The 18,015-nt window shown below is 36.1% G+C and overlaps 2 protein-coding genes across 2 annotated transcripts in view; one reads left to right on the top strand and one right to left on the bottom strand.

Moving 5' to 3' along the window:
- Positions 1-7,011: 7,011 nt before the first annotated feature.
- Positions 7,012-12,842, bottom strand: LOC142346901 (uncharacterized). Its single transcript, XM_075398897.1, has 4 exons — positions 12,575-12,842; positions 8,553-8,727; positions 7,801-8,052; positions 7,012-7,383 (listed from the first exon to the last, which is right to left on the bottom strand). Exons 1-4 carry the CDS (start codon positions 12,744-12,746, stop codon positions 7,155-7,157), a joined length of 828 nt encoding a protein of 275 aa, XP_075255012.1. The 5' UTR covers positions 12,747-12,842; the 3' UTR covers positions 7,012-7,154.
- A 4,449-nt stretch (positions 12,843-17,291) lies between these two features.
- The window catches only part of LOC142346885 (uncharacterized), a 3,119-nt gene continuing 2,395 nt past the window's right edge, over positions 17,292-18,015 (top strand). Inside the window, exon 1 of the mRNA XM_075398896.1 lies at positions 17,292-17,892. Within this exon, the coding sequence (XP_075255011.1) occupies positions 17,607-17,892 (286 nt within the window). The 5' untranslated portion in view covers positions 17,292-17,606. The remainder of the gene's footprint in view (positions 17,893-18,015) is intronic.

Raw genomic sequence — 18,015 nt, 5'->3', positions numbered from 1 at the left:
CAAAAAACTCTCCTGTGTCCAAACTTCATAATTGTCAAAAAATTTTCTAACGTCTGCCTCTGCCAAAATTTCTCTGCGTCACTTCAATTTATACTCAATCAATACGCTCTTATCTAAAGCAAACAAACCTTAATCTCTTAAGTAAACACTGCAACTTACACTTGAAATCTGTCACAATCTGTAGGAGGCGTTTCTTTGCTATGCATAAAAACTAATATCAAATTATGATCTGTCATTCAACTGCTACTAACTTTTGTTCAACTGTCTACTTATCTTGAGTACACGACCTTTGGACTCTTATACAAACAAACCCACTTTGCTCTATCTCATAAATGCACTTGACATGTCAATCCGTGTTTGCTTAGTGAACATTGAACGTTGCTCTGAAAAGTTCTTATTCTTCTTTTTCCGCTACCAAATTAACTAATTGCAATCAATCCCTGTCAAAAATTATTTGTTGAATAAATAACTAAACTCAACCCCGAAGCTCAGGGCGATTGTTATTCCCTACATTTTTTCATGCAATTCACCATTTAAAATCCGCCGAAAAGTCTAGTATTCCTAAAAGCCCAAAATTTGACCTCTAGGGGTCAATCAGGGGTTATTCGTCCAAAATGAAGGGTCAAGTTGATAAAGATAATTATTGTCACGGAAAGTTCTCTCATAGTTGCATCTACCTACATAACTTCATGGCCTAACTCCTACTACAATGACCGCGCCGACTTTTCATCGACCTCCCGGATGACCCCGAAATTCCAAACTTAATAACTTGCGAAGTAGTGGTCAAAACATCTTCGGATAAAGATTTCTAGTAAATATAGGGTGCCACCAATTTGCCTGCCAACTTTCTTGACCAACGGATCAGCCGTTGCTAGTCGTTTGCAATTTGAAATTTTTCAAGGAGTCGTGGGTGCCGAAACCAAAAAATCCGGGTTCATCAAAATTGACCGGGGTGGGAATTATTTGTCACTACTTGTCTCAGGTTATCATATTATTAGCATTTCAAAGCCATTCGGCTGCTCAAAATGGCCAATTTTTGGTTTTCAGCACTCGGGTTATCCCGAAGCACTGACTTCCGGTCGCACTCCGGAAGTTGAAAAAAACACCAATAGAAAGTCCTTGAAAACTTACACTAGCCCTCCAAAAATCATAAGGCTGCTACTAATAATTAAGGAGCAATTCAAATTTTACGTCCCGCAGCACCGGCGTGCTTTAGTTCCGTGGGGGTTGATCTGGGGCCAAATCTGACACTAAAATTGGATTCCTTGTATCCAAATTGGTCCCCCAATTTTCAGGTCAATCCGACATCAACTTTTAGAGAAATTACTGTTTCAATTTAAGTGCTAACTATCTTTCGTCAAAAAATCTGTTTACCGCAGAATACCCAAAAATTTGTCCTAACGCTTTCCTCATGATCATCTCATACATTACTCTAGACAATACCCATTGCAACCATTAATTAGCAATACATCAAATTCAAGCAGTCATTTTTCCATCAAAGATATCGAAAACCTTCATATCAGCGTACTTCTGGTGTTAACAGCTCGGGGTTGGGTGGTCGGATTGGCCCAAAAGGTATGCCGGCCTGAGAAGACCGTTGGGTGTACCTGACGTTAAAATTTGGTAAAAGTACGCTGAATATAACTCTACATGGGGGTGCGGTTTAGACCTGCTAGGTGGTATTTCGAAAAACGGACAACTTGCCAGTTTAGTTACTCTAAATCTACAAAACTCTACTTACCTAACTCAGATCGAAAAGGTGTAACCGGCCGCGCATCCCTATTATATATGAACAATCATCAGGGGAACATCCCCACAAATTTTCAGATTCCAATGATGAATATAACTTAAAAATTCTAGGGTACCAGGTTTGGGGATGCTCATTTTAGTTACTTCAAATTGAAGTTCCAGTTCTGTTCAAAGTATCTAGTTCACGTCAAACCTTCGCTCTCCAGTTTACTTCTAAATTTAAATCACTCATTTCAACTTTGGCCTGATGCACAAATACAACTTTGCTAAGCAAACGAACTATATCGACAGCTCAATATGCTTTTGTTCATCAGTTTGTTTGTTTAAGATATATCACTCAACTCCCCTCTCTGGCGCCTTCGCAACAATAACCCTTTAAGAATGAACTCTTAATTCAAACACCTTATTAACTTGTCTAAGTTGACGTAATTTACCTATAATACTCGTAGTATCCACTCATGACACTTTACTACGTTCTACATAATCAAAAAAATCAAAGTCGTTGATCACAATTAAAAAACATTCGTGGTTTGTAAAAATTAGAAAAAGACTGAAAAGTTGCTGTAAAACGTCTAAAAACTCATGTTGACAAACTATATTCTTAATTTGAACATGGCTATTATTTAAATGTGGAATAAGTAGTTCTTATTGTTGTCTCATAGGTGTTTAAAATAGTCGGAAGAGTTTAAACATATCACCAACGTTTTGGCATATGTTACACAAACCTAGACAGAAATTTTAAAACAGCTGTGAAAGAGTTGCAGGTGAACAAATGTTTCTTTGAAACTCAATGAGCAATATTTCAACCACTTTTTTCGCTTCGTCGCTTTCTCTCAGAACAGTGCCTTAAATAGGAAAAATCCTATTTTTATAATCGTTGTATAGCCATGCAGCTATGCTGTATGGCGATACAAACACTGTATCATTTGATTTGTGATTCCCCAAAGACTTTGTCTGTCTCAAATATGGTTAATATCTTTATGTCTGCTTCTGTGGCCTTTGTTCCATATTCTTGAGACAAAGTTCTCTTCTTTTTAGCTTTGGTTCAGGCTCCGTCTCTGACACTAATTGGTTGTTGAATATGTGTCCTTTTTTCCACGGTATTTACAAATTTCTTCATTCGTCACCATATGTGTTGGAACTATATGTGCCTGTGCACAGAACTAAGCGAGCCATTTTGTTTCTATTTCATTTTACTGATAAATGATGCTCATTTGTGGTTGCATACCCTCAAAATCAGTTTTTGGACTTACTTTCACATTTAGGGACAGGACAGAGTATCGCCAATATAACAAAAAAAAATTGTTTTCTAGTCATTTTGTTATTCAAAAACAAAAATTCATCCAAAAATCATATGAATTGAAGGTACAAATTTGGATAAAAAACAGCAAAATTGTACCGTTGGAAAACGTTACAGCCTTGTGATACATATGATTACCTATATCTATATATATATATATATATATATATATATATATATATATATATATATATATATATATATATATATATATATATATATATGTATATATATATTCAACAAAAAAAGAAAACTGGCATGAGTTATAGACTAGTAACTAAACCTACGTATAACATGGCGCAGTCAGCATTAAAGGATAGCGGCAAATCTCCACTCGGAATTCAACCCTTTTGGGAAAAGGCAACCCTGGAGCCCCCACTTCGATGGGAAAATTGGAGGACCCAACTCAAACTTGCAATACTTGCTCGTGAAGGAATTGTTGTGGATCTTCTCTTGGCTGACCCTCCCGAGCATGCCATTCTACCCTCTGAACCGGCATATGAAGATGCAGTTGAAAATCCTACAGCAGAAACAGAACGAGATCGACGCACTCGTAACGAACAAGCAAAGACGGCGTGGAAAAATCACTGTCAACGCTTTGAGGCGGGAGGCATCCTATGCGGAGGTAAACCATGCAACTTTGTGATCGTAAAGCGTCTTCATTGATGTACTTGAGTCTGGGAACGGAAGGGCGACGAGTCTTCAATTCAAAAAACTTGACTGTTAATCTATACGAAATTTCAACAAAAAACCTCTGATTGTGTCCCATGTACAGATATTGGTAAGAATTTAAAACCTATCGTACCAAAATCTAATTGGCATCCCCATAAGGCCTGTCAAGAACCTAATGAAGAAATCCAAATTGACTTTGGGGGTCCGATTATAAACGATAAAGATAAAGATGTTTAGTTCCTAACATGTTTTGATGGTGATTCAAAGTATCCGTACGTTAGAATTTTTGACAACGCTAATGGGGCAAACGTAGTAAAATTTCTTCGTGACTACGCATATACTCACGGAATCCCGCGAACAATACGCCTAGACCAAGCAACTTGTCTCGTAGGTAAACAAGTTACGAATTACTGTATTGAAAATAATATAAACATTCTCGACGCTCCGGTTGGTGATCATAGAGCTATTGGAATAATGGAGCGAATGATCCAATCAATAAAAAGACGCTTATCTTGTATGAAAGCCGAAAAAAAAGATACATTCTCAACGTCCAAAGCAATTAAACAAATAGTCTCTGATTTACGGTAAACAAAACAGAAAACAACAAAGATAACACCGTTTGAAGCTCATTTCGATCGTCCTGCAAATACTCCTTTAAGGAATATTAGCACACTTCTATCAAGTTTAAATCTCATTTATGAAAAAATAAATCATTAATCACTATTTAGATGCTGATACAGTCCCTGCAGACGCTTTTCTGGACAAAGCTGGATGGATTAACCCTAACAGAAGTGACACTGAGATTGAAAAGAACATGTGTCAGGCATCACTAGACGCGGGTCATCGTTAACAAGATTCAGATAATAAAGAATCCTGATTCATTACTCACCCAAAGCTCACAGACCCCATTCCCCGGACATAAAAATCACTCAGCGTCAAACTGGCTCGGAAACTCCCGAACAAAAATAGGGCGAAGAGACAACTAGCCGGTCCCTACGAGGTTCTTAAACCAGGATCATTCGTGACGAAATCATCTGCCACAACGACAACAATCAACGAACCCGGGCGATCTTCAGTAAAAGTTCGCGATAGCGATTTAGCAAAGTTTGGAACAAAAGCGAGGAGATCAACAAATCTATGGATGTATGCGCAACGACGTCCCGCGCCATATAAACAGACGACGGAAACAAAGATTGCGAAACACAGTAATGATTTGAAGAGACAGAAGAGGGGAGAGATAAAGATTGGCCAACGTCAACGTGATACCACTTCTGTAGTCTCTTCAGTAAATTCGAATGTTTAACGCGCCCTGACGGTCCGTAAACCAGTTAAGCCTCAACCTAAACGCCGTCGCAACACAACTTTAAATGAACCAAGTGGTAATGCAACGACTTCTCCGCAACCATTAATTTCAATTGTACCTGCTCCGCCAGCGCCTACATCACGAGATCAACAGGAATAATCCATGTCTTCCACTTCTCAAGATCAAACTGAAGGTCGTAAACGAAAACGGACCCAATTTTACGGCTTCACAGACGCGAACATCTCCCCAACCAGTTCTTTGGCTTCAACTAGTTCGGCAAAATCAAAGAAGCGCAGAACCAAAAAGGAAAAGAAAAGTTCAACAACTGAAAATTCTGTAGTAGCGCTAATTCAGGACGCCGAGCAGTAAAGAGTCCCATCACCACCACGGCCTGATATTCAAATCGGACAGACTTCACCACCAGATCCCCGAATCAGGTACTACGAATATGAGCAGGAACAAGAATTATCAGTCTGGGACGCTGAAAATGAAATTTAGTGAAAACAATTAAAACTTTGCAAACTCTTATAAACTACATCATTTCATTTCTTTCATGTATTCGCCCTGCAAATCCAATTTTCAATGTTTATGTTAGATTTAGTTTATTTCATTTGTTGCTCAATTTACAATTTCCAATTTGTTCATGTATTCGCTCCGCGAATCCATTTTCTAATGTGAGTGCATTTAATTTATTTACTTCAATTTGGTTCATTTACATGTTATAATTCTGCAATGTATTCGTTCTGCGAATCCAATTTTAATTGGATTTCATTATTTAATATGCTGTAATTGCTCTTCAAGTTTATCAACATGATAACCACTGTATACCTGATATTTGTGCAAATAAATTTTCCCGCTTACATATGCTTAGCATATACCTAAACGTCAGTCTTTTTGTTCATTAAATTTAACATTTGCGGCACCCTTCCATTAATAGTTTCTGTTGTGTGCGCTCATTTCATCTGCTCATTTGTGTTGATTCTAAAATTGTAAATACATTTTCAATTTTTTTCTGTCATGGGGGAAATGTGATACATATGATTACCTATATATATATATATATATATATATATATATATATATATATATATATATATATATATAGGTTTATATATATATAATATATATATATATATAGGTTTATATATATATATATATATATATATATATATACATATATATTTATATATATATATATATATATATATATATATATCGAAATCCCTATGTGTACTAAATTATCAATTACTCTCTATTTTAATATTCATATCATACATACTATAACTAAGATTTTTATTATTCACGTATAAATATGTTCCCGCTAGTCTACTAAATTATTTCATATTTTGTTCACAGTGTTTTATTATAAGTAATCATAATCTGATTAAGCAATCTGAATTCAAGTTGTCTTTGTAAGCGCTCTTCATTTACCCGAGATAAATTCTAGCCTGGATTCGCATTGCGATTCCACTAAGCAAATTTAAGCAAATACGCTAATTCTCGGATTTGCTCCGCGATTCCTCTATATAATTCTAAGATAGTGTATTCGCGACACTATTCCATTTCTAATAACTAAACCTACGTATAACAAGCCTATAGGAAGCAGCTTTCAGGTTGGCGTCCAGACAGAAAGCGTTGTGTCCTACACAGAAAGTGTCTAGGTCCATACCGTCCAAGACGGACAGATTTTATGTCCAGACATTAATGTGTTGATTTCCAGAACTTCGCGCGTTCACAAGACTTTGTTGCGTTTATCAGACTTTCGTGCCTCCATGCCCAGACTTTAGTTCGTTCGTGTCCAGACTTTCGTCCGTTCATGTCCAGACTTTCGTGCGTTTACAGATTTACGTGAGTTCCTGTTCCGACTTCCATGATTTCGCACGTTAATATGGTCAATACTGCTACCCAAACGACTACCATGACAAAAATAATAATTTTGATGCGCTTCATTTCTTGCATTGGGTTTTTCGTGGAAAGAATTTCAAGATATCTGTATGGATTTTATTTGAACTTTTATCTCAGTTTTTTTTTTATATTTTCAAAAAGTAATAGCAGTAATTTATATCATGCAGGGTATGCCCGTTTGAAATAAGAATAACAATTGTAACGCCAGCTTTGAGTTTTTTATCTTCAGCATTTATCCACCGCAAATGGAGGGAAATGTCCTAATCCATACACATAGTTCCTGTGTTTTTCCTCCAGCTGCAGTTTCCTCCAGTCACTGGCTGAGAGTTGAGTACCGGACTCTTTGGATCTGGATGCCTGGTATATCTCCTTGGCCATGGCTTGTGTGTCAGCATCACTCTTCAGAACTGCAGGAGTTGGAGGTTTCACAGGGGTTGCAGGTTTCATCTGGGCGCTGAAATTGAGACAAAGATAACGAGACCGTCGAAGTCTTTGAAAAATGGTTTGAAAACGATATTCAAGATGTGAACAACCCCTACATTTGATCAATTCCTGTGAAAAGATGAGATCTCAAACCCCTAGATCTTGCAAGACGGAAGAAAATGAAATTAGGATGTTTTGATCACTGTTTATCATTTAAGTGCAGTCTAAGTTTTTGAAACTTGTGTTCTGTAGTATATATTACAAAGTTCTGCTAGTTTGAAGATGATAATGATGATTTGCATGACAAACTTCATAGGGTAGCTTAGTTAGTCTTTTTGTGAAATATTTAACACGTCTCATTTTGGGTACTTATGCTGAGTTTTACAGCCTTTCAAAAAGGAGCCCCCCGCTCCGAAACGAACAGAACGTATGTTAACTATGAACTCACAGTCGTGCTTGTTCCATCTCAGCGTGCTGCAGCTGTCTACTGTGTCCACTGATGGCACCTGTGACGTCATGCGCACTCGCTGCCATATACGGAAGGAGGTTCAAGATGCCACCCACCTGGTCCTCTTCTCTGTCATTCAGGTGCAGTTGGAACTTGTGAGCCAGGCCAAGTACGTTAGAGAATGGGGACATGAAGTACTTTATTTGTTCACATGCTTGGTCCGAGACAGAAGTGTCGACTCGGATGTTCGGCCTAAATGTTATGTCGTCGTTAATCAGGAGAATATCATACTGAAAGAGGAGAACAATTAATACAAAAAAGTTGAGCAAAAATTGAACTGTATTCCCCTCCTCCCATGGTCTTTAGTGGAGCATTTTTACGAAAACGAGGCAAGATTAGCCGTAAAAAGTAAAATATACCATTAAGAAGGCGAACAGATATCAATTGTATTTGAAATATTGATAATATTTGATATTTGAAATCGGATAATGATATACTGATTGCAATCGCTAGTTCCACATCGCAATAGTCGGTAGATACTTAACATAAAATTGCAAGAACCATTTTCAATTTGATCACGCAGGCTTATGTAAATACAAACTTTGTTCACGGCGGAAGAGATAGAGTAAAAAAGAATCAAATTCAAAATTTTCGAGCTGCACGTGATAGTCTTTCTAATATGACTGTTCATAATCAGAAGTGTTAACTTTTTCTTTCAGTTTAATTCTGCTGAATTTTTGTACTAGTTTAACCTGAGTTGCAAGTAGAGCTGCAGCAGTCCCTGCAACAGTTGGAATAGTTCTAGAATGTTCTGAAGCAGTAGATCCACTACTCCCACGTCTATCCTGTTTGACCACTCATTCTGCTTCAGTCCAGTCACCACTCTATCCAAAGCATCCACTGACTCGATGCACGGGTGATTGGCACCTGAATAACGTTTAAGTGCAAAAGACACTAATCTAATCTTTTATGGAGCTCTAATATCATTCATATTACAAAGTCCATTCATTTCTATTATTTCCTGCTCGACTTTCCTGCGTTCCTTTCCAAAATTTCTTGCGCTTTACGTTGAAATTCGTGCACTCGGGGTCCAAACCTTTGTGTTCAAGTTCAGGTTTTCCTAGGTTTAGATCTGGACATATGTGAAAACACGCCTAATTTGAGCTCAATACAAATTTTACACACTCAACTATAGCTTGATACATTATTCCCATTCTAGAATTTTACTCGATCCAATATGTAGGGTCTAAGAAATAAAATCCTGTACGCAATTACCCCCAGTCTGCTTCTAATAGGAAGCTCACCCACGGAAGCAAACCCCTACAGCACGAACTGTTCCTCCCATGATCCCAGGGCCCGGGAGGCACAGGCCAAATACGTTAAATGTTCTGATCTTAAGCAATTATATTGCCCACTGATTTTAAAAAGATGTATTTTTTATTGGTTTCATCATATCTGAAATTGATTTTCCGTAGGTTTTTTCGAAGCCACAAAATATGCTGATTTTTCATTCCATCCAATAGAAAATTGTGGATTATTGCTAATCAAGTTGAAACGCCAAAAGCTGCAACTCATGGACTAGTGGAGGGCTTTTGGTAATTTGCGTTTCGTCAAAATGTTTGGACAGCACTCATCCGAGTTCACACGTCAATTTCTCTCGCCCCGGTGCAAGAACGTGAATTCGCAAAAACTTCCGCTTTCAAACCATCTTATCGATAATTTTAGTTGTTTTCTAGCGTGATCGTCAGTACTCACATTTGATTTTTCATTGACACTAAAGTTAAAAAAAAGTGAGAATAGATGTTGAATGGCTTAAACGTTTGCATGGTAGAAAACAATGAGACCAATAATGAGACCAAACAATGGACCAAAATGTGAAGAAAATTACGCTAAACCGATTTCAAATAGATGAAAACTTTCAATAATGCATTTAAAAACTCCGTTGTCAGATTATAGAGGTTCAATTAGCACTCGTTGCAGTTAAGTATGTTCATCTTAACAGTCTTGAGGGCAGTGACGGGACCCAATTTTCCCACCATCCCATCCGGGACTGCTAGTGTCGATGCCTCGACATTCCTGCGTTCATTTCAATTTTTTGTGCTTCAAACAAAATTTGGATACCCGGGGGCAAAGTTTTGTGTTCAGGATTCACCATTTTTAGACATCGATTTATGAAAAAAACCGTGCTTAACTTCAGCTAAAAACAAATGTTACGCGCTCGACTATAGCTTGACACAATAACTTCCTTATAAAATTTTACTCGATCCATAATGTCGGTTATAGGAAATGAACACCGGTTTGCGATGAACAGCAGTCTGCTGCTAATATGAAACTCACCCCCGGAAGCAAACCCCACTGCAATTAACCCCCATGTTAACAAATAAATTGGCCGGGAAAATTGTTCGTTTGTCATGTTTCCATATCAAATTCTCAAGGGCTCTGAGCCATCACTAGGGCTCGCGAGGCACCAGCCAGATGCGCTAAGTGCACTGCTTTTTAGCAATTAAATAGCGGTTTTTTTCATAAAATTTTTCAATCAATTTTTCCTTATTTGAAATTAATTATGGTTTTGCAGTTTTCCGAAGCCACAAAATGTCATGGTGATTTTCCATTCAATTCAAAAAAAACTGTAGATTTTTTTGCTTAACAAAGTGGATTCTACAAAGCTGCAATTGATGAACGATGGAAGGGCTTTTGAAAAAAAAGCGAACAAGGAGGCTTGGTTATGTGGGTTCGCACAAAATAATTGGATAGCACTCATCCACGTTCTTGGCTTAAATACTAATAACTAAAATTTATTATCTAATTATTAATATTTAACCTCTATGAACCAAAAATTTAGTTCACACGACAATTTTTCTCGTTTTTTCTCGCAAATCGAATCGGAAACATTTTACACATTCAAACTACCTAACCGATAATTCCCCTTTTTTTCTAGCGTGATTAAAGTCAAGACTCAAATTTGTTTTTTCATTAACATCAAAAGAAAAAATAGCGAGAACAGATGTTGAAAGAATTTAACGTTTGGGTGGTAGAAAACCACAACGAGACCCACAATGATCTCATCACCGCTGAAGGGTCTTTAGCAATATGTAATTCTTCCTACCATCAGCATAATCGGGAAATATCTAAACTAGATCGAAAACGTCTTTGTGACCAAATGTGAAGAAAATTACGTTAATAAAAACTTTCGATGGTGCATTTACAAGTTCCATTGTCAGATAATTGAAGTGCAGTTAAACCATGACGGAGTTTAATATGATCGTCTCAACAAGTTTAAGGGCGTATCTCTGGACTGATATTAGGAGTTTTATTCCAAACTTCCTGAAAAAACTTTAATTTATCGAATAGTAAGACACTTCCTAAAAATTCGAGACCAATATAATCAGAAATTTTGTCTTGCTAAAAATTGACATAACAAAAAATTTTCAATAATTATCCTTTGATTAAAATCTGAACATTATCACACAAAATGCTTCTTTTTTGTTCAATCGCTGATTTTTGCTCGCTTGTCATGCTTAAATATAATTGGAATTGCAAACTACACTTTTAATCAATAGTTGACCAAATTCTTTTCCAGTAATATTGTTCCGATCAACCAAAAACTTAACCTTTTGACTTTTGTTTTAGTAACCTGAAAAACAGTTCAGACACTGAATTTTGTTGAGAGCATTTCGCGGATAAATACTTAACTGCAATTTATCCTCTGAATTCGGTATAAGCTTTGGGGAAACGTTTTATGATTTTTTAATTATCAATTATAATAGTTTCCGTGGAATTGAGAATTTTAATCTAACAAATTGTCCGATCTGTTGAGGAATGTGATATCAGAATTCTGGATGATGAAAAAGGAAATAAACACATCGAAAATACGTTATTTTAAGATGAACGTGTTTTGAAGCTGTCAATGTTTTAATGTAAAAGTCAAGTGCCGTTTGTTAACATTTTTCACCTCTTTTGGAGAGCACCTGTATCAATCACGGCGGTTTTCTGATTTCTCATTCGGAGTTTATAGAATTCAATTTTCGCCTGTAATTGATATGCGATTTGGGACTTTTGAGCCATAGCGACTGTCAAATGGAAAATATTTACTTTAATTTGGTTTTGTGGAATATTGCGACAAAACCATTGCATGAATACGAAATAGTAAAAACTTTCCTTTATCGCCATATCAAACAATGTTTGCCGCTAAAACATGTATTAAGATAATCATTGTAAAACCAATGTGTTGAAATGGTCCTATCCAATTTGGTAGTGGCGATGGCTTGTCAGTGCACCACACAATTTTGACAAATGTTATTCAGATTTGGTGAACTCAATTAGTTGGACCGGAGAAGTTTTCATTATGATTTCTTAAGGGACAATTTGAGGTCAGGTCCTACTCAGTGACCTTTGATCTGATTCTTTGCGAGACATTAACAACATATTATTGATTTTTTTGCGGCTGCTCAAACCCTGTGATTTTGTTCATGACCTTGTCAGAGTTTACCCTGACACCTGCTTTAAATGAACCTACAGGAAGCAATTGGTCTGGAAATCTGGGCCTTTTCAAAATCTGTTATAAAATCTGTTTAAGAATGCGTTGAAAGGCGTTTTAAAATACGACTTTCCCCTTTTTCAGAGTACATCGAAATCAAAATAGCATCTGTGATATTTTCTGGCGTGTTAAGGAAAATGGAAAAATGATTAAATTAAAAAAAATTAAGGAAAGGAAAAGAAAAAAAATATTCAATCAAATTTCTTGCTTTTATAAATGAGTCTACAATGTGAATACCTGTGGTGAGATGATCACGCTGTACCGCTTTTATGAATGTGAACTTCTGGTGAAGGAACTCTTCATGTTTAGCCTGGATTTTCCTCAGCTCAGCCAGATAAAAACTCACCAGACGATCACAATCTGACGAAGTAAAGCTTTGCACGTCAACCGTTGACTGCGCTGAAGACATGTTTTATTTGAAAGTATTCTGGACAAAATAGAACTAACTATATAAAATTTGTGGCTGGTGCGTTTGTATAATTTTTTTGTACAACTAACTTGATTGCTGTACAGAGCACATAATTTGTATGGTCACAATGGTCTCTTTAAAAACTGAATAAGTTAATGTAATGTTTACCAAAACAGATGATGCTCGTTTATAAACAGATGATAATCAATCTATTGCCCAGTGATTCTGGAATTTTTATCGTGTAAGATCTGCTAAGATGCTGATCAAAAATCTTTATCGTGTAAGTATGATCTTATCTGGTCTTACACGATAAAAATTTTGCCCTACGCGAACTTTAATAGTGTAAGAATTGATAAGGTCCTGTATTTAGGTCCGTATTTAGTTGCGTTTGGAGGCCTTGCCAAGATAGAAGGTCCTTGCCTATGTAAAATGTCCCAAATTTGGAAGCGATCCTCAAAAGAAAAGTTTTGCTAATTAAAATAGCGCCCTATAAAATAACTATGCTTCAACTTCCACTAATATTTATTTTGCTTCTCTGACTTTCAGACTTGTATAAAACATCTTAAGATCAACAAACAAGTGGTTCGGTATTTTGGGTTCATGTATTTAATTTACAGCATTTTTCCAGCTATCGGGGTTTCACAAAACTTCCACAGTAGACAGAAATAAAATCGTTTACTCATTGTTTCGACCCCACTTTGTCTGGGGAGGAGCTATATTCTCAACTGTTTTTTTTTCAGTAAATTTTAGCCGTTCCATATATTTATTGCACAGAAGTGTGGTTGATATCAATGGAAAGCTCGTCTAGCGTAGACTGAATAGATAAACCCTTTTTTTAGTTTCCTTTTCATGGACTCATAGAGGTTTAACTTTTTACTGTACTTAACAATTCTATCAAAGATTAGAGGCGTATCGTAATTTGACACAAATGGGTACCAATAGACATCTAATGATTCTGTTTTTTACAATTCAAAGAATTTGAATTGTATTGGGGCGCTGTCTTTTTTTTTAAGATCTGTTCACACATTTTCATGATTTTTGAAGTCAAATTGGAGTAGTGATTTTGGTCACGCCGAAACAGGAAATGGAGCGAAACAGCGAGTGGTTTTGCGGCGTGAAATTTTTTCGCTCTAAATTTAAAGTAGAGTGAGAAAACGGTGTTTGAACAAAAATTCGCTTTCTCTCTAGTGGTTCTTTGTTCACATGCGGCAATTTCACTTTGATTTTTACTGTTTTTTTCAATTTTTTGGATCGGATTTTTTCTAAATGGTTTTCCCAATTCATTCGTAGTCTGTTCTAAGTCTAGTTTTCTGTTTAGTCGATGAAAATTCTTTGAATTGTACGTCAGGACTTGTCCTGCTATGTTTTTTTTAATTGTTTGTGTTTTTTTACTAATTGTTGTTTTTTTTGCAGTCGTGTCTGCTGGAATCTTTTGTAACAAGTTCCATCAAGCTGTTCCTTATTTTTGCTAGCTGACAAGCTAGCGATTTTTGGACCATAGTTGTACATGTTTTTGAAAGTATTTGTTGAGTTTGTTTTGAATTTCGCCTCCATCCTGTTGTTCATTTTATTGAACTTTAACTTAAAGTCATTAACGGGAGGTCATTTCCAGCTTCTGGCAAAGCATAATTGAATCTTTTTAGGGCTCTCAGTTTTTGTCTAATAATAATCAAAAAGGTTGTGGTTGGTTTTGGTCATTTTTGCAAGTGTATGTATAATTGATGAAGAGGGAGTTCTATTTAAGGTTTTTCTGCTTTTTTCTATTTTCGTGTACGAACGTTGATATGCTATGTTAACAGTCAGAATCTGTTCTCAATGTAAAAAATTTGCTGGGAAAGTAACTACTTTTTTCATTTCCTTGTTGAAACTCAGGACATGTCCTGCCTGTTTTAGTTTTCCCAATTCATTACGTTCTTCACGCCAAGAGTTCAAAGCAACCTTAAAGGTGGCTTGTATCACTCATCAGCTGAATTTTTCTGCACGGTTTTAATTGTTACTGCATTTCTTTGTGGTATTTAGGCCAATTACGTGATTATTCTTACACAGTTCATGACTTACCTCACTCAGCAAAGCACGTACTGCACCCACGTTTTAGGGCTACTCCGCAAATAGAGCTCTACCAAGGCGATTACTTGAAAGCAATATTACTACGAAGACCTTAGTGTTTGAAATTTGATCTGAGTCAGATTAAATTTGATTCCAAAATATCACTTTTGTTCAGCAAACTTAGACGTTCATATGATAATGTTTCTTTCTTTCATCTGATTGAGAATTTGTATTTGCCTGATTTTTTAAAATCATAATTTTCTGTATGGTTATTTTGTCCGTTTTTTGCTTTTATGGAAATGAAACAAATATCAATAGTATACACTTATATTTGGATTTGAGAATCAAGATCTTTCTTTTGAACTGAAAAACGTCAATGTTCTCATAGTCCTCTCATGCTAATTCCATCTGAAGTAGTAACCCAGGTTGAGGTCCAGAACCAAGTTGAGCTATGATCAGACTATCCAGACTGAAATGACATCTGGTCAGACTTTCCAGACTTAGGTAACTTCGGATCAGCGGTACCCAGACTATGGTCCAGACTATAGTGCGCATATGATCAGACTCAAGCTCAGACCACTGTTCTGACTATAAGCAGACTATGATCAGACCACTCATACCGAACTGACCTCTGATCAGACCTTCCAGACCGAAGTGGACTCTGGTCAGGAACTATACTTAAACACGCAGGAGACTTTAAGTATCGTTATAAAATATTCATTGCATAAAAACAGATGTCTCCAGCAGAAAATTCAGTGAAGTCAATTCAAAATCAAAAGCGTTTTTTTTAAATAAAAGATTCACAGAAATTTTTAATATGAAAACTTTGCATGCCATTGCTTAAGTTCGTCAGAACAAATAAAATAAGAAACGTCAGAACAAATCTATAGTTGCTATTCATTTTTTAAAAGGGACCTACCACTTGTTAGCGGTTGAACTCTTTTGTCCTGATCATTCTGATCAGAGGCAAGGAACTGCAAATGAGTCTCTGGTCAAAACAGATATCGTTTTCTTTGGCTCGTGGCAGATCCATAATCACCAACTTATTAGAAAAAAATGCAAAAAAAATTGCTCAGACTCAAGTGTGCTCGACATGGCCTCTGATAAGACTCAAGTGCGCTCGAATCAGCCTCTGATCAGATCCTTGAGACCGAAGCGACCTCTGACCAGACCTTCCAGACCGAACTGACTTCTGATCAGACCTAAATCAGACAATGGCCAAGACTATTTCGCGCTCGAACTGCTGTCCAGATCCTGTAATTTTGGTCTGGGAACACGGGTGTGCGTTCGAGTGGGCCTGATCTTAGCTCATTTTGCGTCTGCTCCTCAACCTGGGAAACTTATTTTGACAATGCAATGTTTAATTGAAATTGACAATGTAACTTGAATTCCTTTAAAACAAAGTTAGTCGAGAGAGATATGCGTTTGAAGCTTGATTTAGGTATGATAGAAATTGTATATTTTATGCTGAATTTTTTCAATCTTGTTACGTGGCTCTCATCCTACTTTCATCCCTAACTACTTCATTTAAAAGATACTTAAGACAAAAACATAGATGCACGGATTTGGGACATTAAGGGCGACTCACAGTACTCACAGTACTGAGCTTTCTTTCTTGTAGTAAAAATCTGACAAATACCTGAAAATTACACACATGTTCTTATACCTTGGAATTAATTTCATTTTTAATACTTACTTTCAGTTCAATGAAATGAACCCAGTATAAAAATCCGAAAAAATCTTAAGAAAATTGGTTTTGTCAAAACTATTTCGCTGTTTTTGAACTTCAATATTTAAGTTATATTAAATTTTGAAGTGTTTTTTAATGAGTCTAAGCCGAGTGTGAGTTGCTAGGGTCAGTTTTCATTTTTGTTTCATTGTTTGGTTCATGAATAAATTGAACCTCAATTCATTGGTTACTAATTGAGACACATTTTTGAATTCAAAGTGCGTATTAAAATTGTTCGATTTGAGTCTTTTTATTTTACTGATCTATAAAAATTGCATTTGAAAAATTTCGTTGTCAATAAATTAAAAAAAATGTTGCACCAATTCGGATTGGGCTGTTTTTCTGCTTTATCGTTGTTAAATAAGTGGCAACATTGCAGTTTTTGTAACTGTAAAAATTCTCAAAACTTGTTCAAAATTGGTTTGAATGGTGTTTCCAAATGTCATCTGATAAGTTTGCGTTTGACCTGTTTAGCGTTCAAACTTTTCTTTCCAGAAGAGTTCTTGTCTTATCTATGAACAAATTCCAAACTCCTCTTGATTAATCTTTTTTCCTCACCTGTTCCATTTAATGCAGAAACTTTCTTCTCCTTTTTAATTTTTAATCGGAGAAATCGAACAGAACTGTAAGAGTAAACAAAAAGAGAAATTAAAGCAAACAAAAGCTGGAAATACTTTATCTGGAAAAGGAGAGTATAAACATGTGGACTGTTTTGGTCCATTTTTCTTCCAAAACTACTTGGAAAACAGCAGCATCAGCTTTTTCCAACAGCGCTGCTGAACTCTGATAACCATACTTTTTATACTTTGCGATCAAAATCACAGTTCATCAGATTTTTATTTCAACTTGCGAGTTAAAACTGTTTGGTCGTCAAGCGAAATGTTGAACTTTTAATTCTTACTATTCTAAAAAATAACGATCAAAGGGTTTAAAAGAGCGCAATTGAAGCTTAGTGTTTGATTTGAGTTCTATCTAAATAAATTGAAAAAGTGCTCAGAAATTTTTCATAAAGAAAAAATACAATTTACCAATTATTATTCACGCATTTTATCAGTACTTTTTTTAAAAAAAACCTTAGAATTACGATGGCTTCCAGAAAAGAGATGTTGGTGCAACAAAAAGAGGAAACACAACCCGAGAAAAATTTAGACTCCAACTTAGAATTCTACATGAGCAAAGACGAACTGCTACGCCAGGCTCAAAAACGAAGACAGATGCGAAAAAAGAATCTATACAGTAATGAAAAAAGCAACTTAAGAAGAGCAATATCAGTGGATAATAAGTTGCTCGAATGTAGTTTGAAAACAGAGATGGATTATTTGACTCGGCTCGAGCACAGAGTGAAGAGACGAAACGAACAATTTATAAATAGTAGGTCCATTTCTTATCGATGTCGTACACACTAAATAAAATTAAGGCACATTTACCTTCACAAACCTTTACTCACCTAAACATTTAAGGTAAATCTGCTTTTCCTTAACTGACCTTAACTTA

Source organism: Convolutriloba macropyga, chromosome 1 (assembly GCF_964194025.1).
Source record: "Convolutriloba macropyga chromosome 1, txConMacr16.3, whole genome shotgun sequence".
Classification (NCBI taxonomy): Eukaryota; Metazoa; Xenacoelomorpha; order Acoela; family Convolutidae; genus Convolutriloba; species Convolutriloba macropyga.
This window is presented reverse-complemented; position numbering and strand designations above follow the sequence as displayed.

Excerpts from the sequence above, each read along its gene's own strand:
- LOC142346901 (XM_075398897.1), bottom strand. The coding sequence starts at position 12,746 with ATGTCTTCAGCGCAGTCAACGGTTGACGTGCAAAGCTTTACTTCGTCA. Across the intron at positions 8,728-12,574 it reads GCGTGATCATCTCACCACAG|GTGCCAATCACCCGTGCATC; the intron begins GTATTCACATTG and ends AACGTTATTCAG. Across the intron at positions 8,053-8,552 it reads CAGCTCTACTTGCAACTCAG|GCCGAACATCCGAGTCGACA; the intron begins GTTAAACTAGTA and ends CATAACATTTAG.